The sequence below is a fragment of the Schistocerca serialis genome, chromosome 2 (assembly GCF_023864345.2).
Source record: "Schistocerca serialis cubense isolate TAMUIC-IGC-003099 chromosome 2, iqSchSeri2.2, whole genome shotgun sequence".
NCBI lineage: Eukaryota > Metazoa > Arthropoda > Insecta > Orthoptera > Acrididae > Schistocerca > Schistocerca serialis.
In genome coordinates this window covers 437,780,251-437,787,798 of record NC_064639.1, presented here as the reverse complement: position 1 = coordinate 437,787,798, position 7,548 = coordinate 437,780,251, and the positions used below count along the sequence as shown (strand labels likewise).

At 43.0% G+C, this 7,548-nt stretch overlaps 1 protein-coding gene across 1 annotated transcript in view; it reads left to right on the top strand.

The window, feature by feature from the left end:
- Nucleotides 1-2,893: 2,893 nt before the first annotated feature.
- LOC126456043 (uncharacterized) overlaps nt 2,894-7,548 on the top strand; it is a 197,074-nt gene continuing 192,419 nt past the window's right edge. Inside the window, exons 1-2 of the mRNA XM_050091797.1 lie at nt 2,894-2,917; nt 3,841-4,048. Of these exons, the coding sequence (XP_049947754.1) occupies nt 2,894-2,917; nt 3,841-4,048 (232 nt within the window). The remainder of the gene's footprint in view (nt 2,918-3,840; nt 4,049-7,548) is intronic.

Below are 7,548 nucleotides of genomic sequence, written 5' to 3'. Positions count from 1 at the left end.
ACCAGGATACATTAGGCCTGTAACACTTTCGCAGGCGCTGCCGCTAACGCTGCAGTAATCTAAAACGACAGAAAACCCACTTCTACAACATGAATTAGCGTGGTAAGAAAGCCTAACTTCCGAAGTTTACAGACGTCATGTATGCCACCCCCTCCCCTCCTCCGCCTCCGCCTACAACAGTAGTCAACATTTTTATCCAGAGACACCTCGGTACTGACGTTCTATCCGTCAAATCTGAATCGACCTTTAGGCGTGTTTCCCACACTGACGCAGCACAAATCGTGCCGGGTCCGCAGCTGTGTTCAGAATGGCACGTGAAACGTGGCGAGTTCTGGGGCAGCCCACACTGCCGCGGCTGCCCCCCAGCGCTCCCTGCTGCGGTGCCACCCGACCGCTAGAGAGCGCCTTTTTCACCGCACAGCCGCTGTAAAATGCGTCTGTCCGTGATGCACACAGAAGAATTGTTTCTCAAGCGATTCTGTGAAAACTTCAGTTTTTAAAAAATTGTAATTTTATAACTTAGGATTGCGATGCTACTTAACAGTGTACTTACTATATTTTCGTTACTAGCCGTAGTAATGACGCTTCAAATTTAACGAATCTGTTCGCAGGGTTTGCAAAAGTAGTCACTGTCGACTTCGTGTGGTGCACATTAGGTCGCTACGTAAGAAATGTAGCTAACATACCGCACTTTTAAAAACCATAAACAGTCATCTATTTGGAGTCTAAACGGATTTCAAGCAGTGGAAGTATACTGGAAGTATAGTGTTAGAGGCTGCGACACAGGTAATCTTAAGGTCTGTTCCTTGGCATATTTATCTATACATTATTACATTTGTTGTATGCAGGATGAAAGCTTCATTCACGAAGCAACATGTAGTAACTGTTGCTGGTAGAACAATTTAAGGAAGAAGTGTAGAAGACTTAAACATTGTTCAGCACGTGCACTGCCTAATATGGAATCGAAAAGTGATATCAAAATACAGGAAAACCTAAGACATTTTTTTAGTGACATCGTTTGCGTAGGATCAAGTAACAAGGAGAGGGTCTGACATGTAGGTCACCGATTTCGATAGTTTTGCGAAGACTTTCTATACTGAAAATAGACATGTTTCGGGTTTTTGCTAGACTCTTGCTAGTTTTTCAAAAACAGTGAGATCAAAGTTGATGGCCGGCCGTTGTGGAAGAGCGGTTCTAGGCGCTTCAGTCTGGAAGCGCGCGACCGCTACGGTCGCAAGTTCGAATCCTGCCTCGGGCATGGATGCGTGTGATGTCCTTAGTTAAGTTAGGTTTAAGTAGTTCTAAGTTCTAGGGGACTGATGACCTCAGATGTTAAGTCCCATAGTGCTCAGAGCCATTTAACCATTTGAACCATCAAAGTTGATGGCGGAAAAACGTATTTTCAATACTACACATCGAAAGATACTCAAAACACAGTTTTTATTAATGTAATATAATGTCGACAGTTAATGTTATTAGCCTGTTTTGTGTTTTCGTGGCATATCTTGGGTAACTATCATTCAGTCTATCCGGCAGCGCGAGATCGGCGGCGAAGCTGTCAAGGCATCACACTACCACGCTGCTGGTCTGTGTCGATTGTTGGTCGTGGCATTTTTCATTTGATATTTTTTGGTATATCTGATGATAACCTGAAAATTTTCTTTGCCTCTTTTGAAGTAAAACATCGGGACTTGTGATTAATAATCAAATAAGCATATATTTTAATGTATTGACAGTTATTTTCATCCTGATACATAGAACAAAAATAGCCCAGCGAGAAGCCGAAGCATGTCTCTATTTTCAACATAGAATGTCCTTGCAAAATCTGATCAAAATCGATGATCCACTTTAGACTCCTTGTCTGTGGCAGACTAGATATTTAACGTGACGTAGGGTAGCGGCAAATAATTTTTTGGAGGCTATAAATTCATGATACGTATTGTTTGCAATTTCGTTAACAAGATCATAAACTGAACAAAATAATAGGTCATTCTAAAGCAGAAAAAACTAGTTCATTTATACCACCCTGCCGCGGAATCACTCGTCTTTACTACAGGTTTCTTCCAAAATTTTTCTTGTACCAACCAACTTGTTTCTGTCAAATTCGTCAGCATTAATCTAAAACTTTTTTAGTTTGCCACTATTGCTTCTAACCTAACGTCGACACACATTCCCTTAACAGTCCATATTCATTTTCTGGTACAGTTAATATTTCTCTGCAAAGTCAGTAGTAGACTATTTTTCCTTCCATTTGTGGTCCCTGTGGACAACAAGGGTTTTACAGTTTTGCGTCAGTACCCATATATCCCACGATCTTCAGTTCGTCACAGGTAATGGTAAGTATTCAAGGTGACGAATGGGAATTACAGCGGGTAGGGAATTAGGATATTGCAAAATGTTTCTTTTAAGTGGTTAATCTATTTTTGTGAGACATTTGCATTTGTACAATAAGTAAGCCCACTCAAACCAAAGTACGGCGTTTCCAAGCATTTCGATAGAGAGTAACATATCAAGACAGCTGAGCTACATACACACTGAATTCATTTTGAATACAGGACTTACAAATGTACTAAAAATCGTTCACATTGTTAATGACAGAAAGATTGTTGACCAGTATACTAGTCTCGTCTATTTCAGACGACGCATCATTATTAACTGCAGAAGAAATTTCTCTACGACGTACAGAAGTCTTCAAGCTGTGAGATGCCACCAAGGCGAAATTTCGTTGCAATATGGAGCACTTAAGGAAACTTCACCCCATCACGGCAGACTTGTCCCACCAAAAAACCAAGAGTGTATCAGGGATGTCTTGGTGCCTGTAGTAGACGTTCTTTTGGCGCACAAGAAAAGTCCGTGGAATTGTGCAGACTGCCTGCAAACATATTGCATCGAAATGAATGGAAATCCACATCTGAACGTGAAAGGGTATATTATGTTACACAACGCTGCTGTCAAAAGCCGAAGCGTTTCCTCACACATCTTGTTGGAAGCAGTGAAGGCGTCTACAGATGCATACTTTAGCTTCCAAAAAGCGCCGAGAAAGTGTTGTCGAGCAGAAGATATACGGCAGTTTAATGCAAAGAGTACTTAAGCGTTACTGTTCATAAGATGAAGTGAAGCTGTCTCTTTTGTCATCAGAAGTAATTATCACAACAGAAACAAAGATAAGTAATTAAATGCAGTACGTTGTACGAAGACTGTAGGGCGCAAACAACACTGCATGAGATTAAAAACAAAGTAAAAACTTTGAAGTCACTGTACTGTCAAGAAAGACATTGCATCTCAGAGAAGTGGTGTCGGGAGGGTGAGCCTTAACATACAAAAAGTATAGTTTTTTGACAGTTAGCTTCACTAATGGTGTGGATTTTAGAGAAGCAGATAGCTTCTCGGGCCAAACACAATTGTTTTTGTTATCAATATCATGTTTATTTAAACTGTTGCAGAAGGTGTGGTGCGAATCTATAATCACTCATTCTCAATTTCGAAACAAGTATGTATCATCTAAGTATTTTCGAAAAATGTAAAGCTCCCCTCTTCTTCCGCGTGCTCATCCATTTTACACTCATAACGACCTTTTAGTTTCGTGTTTTTCCGTGTCACTGTATGTGGTGCAGTTGCCACAGAGAACGCGAAGATCGCTTATGTCCTTTCAGCAGTCCACGCCGTGACAGCTTGCTGTCGTGCATGCCATATTGACGTACGCTTTGTGGCACATCTAGCCACACGCGATTTTTGCCGTTCACTTCGGAGCGCTATATTGCGCACTTTAGGGAATAGTTAAGCGTGCACTTGGACGCCAGTTACTCAACTCTAGTGGTGACGGCGGGCTGTGTGTTGCAGGGCAGCAAGACGACCGCCGGCGCAGGCGCAGCGCTGGCCGCGGGCGCTGGAGTGACGTCTCCGGAGCTGGAGAATGTGCCGCTCTCAACGCCGCCGTACCTCACGCAGCTGCCGCCGCCCACGCCACGCCGCCGCCGACCAGGTAACTTCCTCCAGTCTGATGGTGTCGTTGGAAAGGATGGGAAGTGCGGCCACAAGTCCTACAAAAGTAAAACTACACTTTTACTATGTAACATTTGATGTAAAGTATCTGCACGCCCCTATCTAGTGCGGGCCCGCCAGTATTAGAGGCGGCGGGGAGTATGGCGTTGTCAGTTGAGAAGCATTAACGCCAAAATGGATCCTTCAGGAGAGCTCATAGACTTCGAACGCGGACTGGTCATTGGATGCCACATGCGTAACAAATCCCTCAGGGACATTTGCATCCTTCTCCAGTTGCCCAAGTCGACGATTGCTGATGTGACTGAAGTGGAAACGCGATGTAACAACCACAGATAAACCGAGACCAGCCGACGTCGTGTACCGACCGACTTAGTGGATGGTGGTTATAAAAATCGCATGAGATCAATGTGAGGAATCATTCATGACTTACAAAACGTTACCGGCAATCCAGCTAGCACAATGCCTTTGCGGAGGGAGTTAGTTGTATAGCAGCTGCTCACAAGCCACACATTTCTGCAGTCAGTTCACTCACGCATTCGAGGTCGTGCGTAGAACGACGTCACTGGACAGTGGATGGCTACAAACAAATGATTCGGAGTCTATAACCTCCGTGATTAGCAAAGATGTAGAGCAAAAATTGAGTCTTCGAAAATACCGGGTGATCAAAAAGTCAGTATAAATTTGAAAACTTAATAAACCAAGGAATAATGTAAATACAGGGGTAAAAATTGATACACATGCTTGGAATGACATGGGGTTTTATTAGAACCAAAAAAATTGCTAGACGCATGAAAGATCTCTTGCGCGCGTCGTTTGGTGATGCTCAGCCGCCACTTTCGTCATGCTTGGCCTCCCCGGTCCCTAGACCTCAGTCCGTGCGATTACTGGCTTTGGGGTTACCTGAAGTCGCAAGTGTATCGTGATCGACCGACATCTCTAGGGATGCTGAGGCAACATCCGACGCCAATGCCTCACCATAACTCCGGACATGCTTTACAGCGCTGTTAACAACATTATTCCTCAGCCATTGTTGAGGAATGATGGTGGACATATTGAGCATTTCCTGTAAAGAACATCTTTGCTTTGTCTTACTTCGTTATGCTAATTATTGCTATTCTGATCAGATGAAGCGCCATCTGTCGGACATTTTTTGAACTTTTGTATTTTTTTGGTTCTAATAAAACCCCATGTCATTCCAAGCATGTGTGTCAATTTGTACCTTTCTATCTACATTATTCCGCGATTTATTCAGTTTTCAAATTTATACTGACTTTTTGATCACCCGGTATGTTGCGATTTCTTGAGCGACCCTCTTACATTCACATCTATGCAAGCAAGTATGAATTGCATGGCGGAGATTTCGTCCCATTCTATCAGTTACTAGTGCGTCTTTCCGTTCCAGTAGCGTATGGAACGTAGAAAGCATAGCTGATTAAAGGCCTGTATGCGTGCTCTCATTAGTCCCTTTTTGTCGTCGGGGTCCATACAGAAACAATTCAGAGGCTTTTAGTATATTCCTACATTATTGACTCAGTTTTTGCTTAAAACTTTATAGAGAGGCTTTCGAAGACAATTGGCGTCTATCTTGAAGTGCCTGCAAGTTTAGTTTCTTCAGTACCTCTATTACCGTCCGCAGATGAAAATGTGAAGCGTAAATACACCAGAAGACCATGAATTTAGGATGACTGTATAATGGTTCGGATCCATTCGGAGTGAAGTGAACAACAGTTCAGATAATCACTTATTATACGCAGTTAGGTTTCAAAAGTCAAAATGTACATATTTCCCGTTTTACATGGTGCGCAGCTACGGTCTGAAGGCAGCCGACCGACCGAGAATCATTCACGTCTGTTCTACCGTCGCCGAGGAGAGCGTACGCTCATGTCCCCTTACAGGCACGACCTACCGACCATTGCCCCTCAGGTAGAAATATCTCCAGAGAGGGCAGCACTCTCCAGTGGCTCGGTCGAATGTAGCAACTAAACAACCTCCGTTGCGCCCTTCCATTAGTAAACTTGTTAACATTTGTGCTGCGCTTCCTTGCATATGTTCAATATACCCTCTTAATCCGATTTCGAATGGGTACCACAAACGTCAACAATATTCTAAAACTGGTCGTGTTAGGACTGTGTCCATAGCCCAACAGATAGTGTCGTTATTTTTGGTATGGGAGGACCCGGTTCAGTTCCAGGTGGCACTCTGATTTTTGTGTGGTAGGAAGGTCTGGAACGGGTTCACTCAGTCACGTGAGACCAAGTGGGGGAGCTACTTGAATGTAAAAGCAGCAGCACCATCAGGATTCATTTACTCGCAATAATAGCTGGAGAGGTGGTTGACAGGCTGATAACATATCCAATGATCATAGTTCGCTCTTCCTCTTCTTCCTGCCTTCTAGGCAGCAGTCGGTAAGTCGGAACAACCCTAAGGCGTAATCTATGAGTGGAGGTTGAGAGTCGTGCCAGTGTTTTGAAAGCAATCTCTTTCGTATACTAACTCAATTTTCGTAGTATGAGACCATCTCTGCCACCTTTCTACCTACTACTGAGCCTGTGTAATTGCTCTTGTCATAAGAGAAAATGTTTACAAGTTTTGTGAAGTGCACACTTCTACTTTTTGTAACATTTACTCGAACTTGCCAATCCTTGCATCTCTTCAAAAGTTTGTTGAGGTCGGACTGATACTTCCGCAGCTTTCTTAAGACTTCCGTTCATTGTAATTTCATAATCAATGAAAAGTGAGAGGTTACTATTAATATTGTCTGCTAGCTCTTTGCTGTACAACGTACACGCTAAGCATTCCAGTAGTCTTTCCAGGGGCATGCCTGAAGTTACACATGTTGCTGATTCTACACCAAAGATAATGTGTTGTATCCTCCTTTCAAGAAATAATGAATTCAGTCACAAAGTTCTCTTGATATCCCCCACGATTACGCCGTCGATAATTAGCACTGTTGTGGTACCAAGCCAAATGGTTTTCAGAAGTCAATAAATAATGCATTACCTGACTGCCTTGATTTGTAGCTTTCAGGGTATTCGTAAAAAGTGAGTTTGGTTTCGGATATTTTCGGAATCAATGCTCATTGACATAGAGGTCATCTACTAAGTTGTAACAGTTAACAGAGGGATGTAAAGGATATTAAACAGCAGTTTTGTCTGCCACTTCTGTGATTTCTTCCAACTACTGAGCACAACTATTTTGTTTGACGGATGTATGGTATACACTGAAGTGACAAGTCATGGGATGGCGATATGTACACATACAAATGGCGGTAGTGTTCCGTACACAAGGTATAAAAGGGCACTGCATTGGCAGAGCTGTCATTTGGACTCAGGCGATTAATGTGAAAAGGTTTTCGACATGATTACGACCACATGACGGGCTGAGCATGTAACTGAAATGTGTTTCTTGTGCTCTGACATGTTTAAATCTAGTAGTCCCCCTTTTTGCTCGAGTAACTACATCGCCTTCCTCCAACATGTCGAGTACGGGGAAGTTTCTTTGCCATGCCTTGTATACACTGATCTCCGATAGTTTGCCGTATGTGAT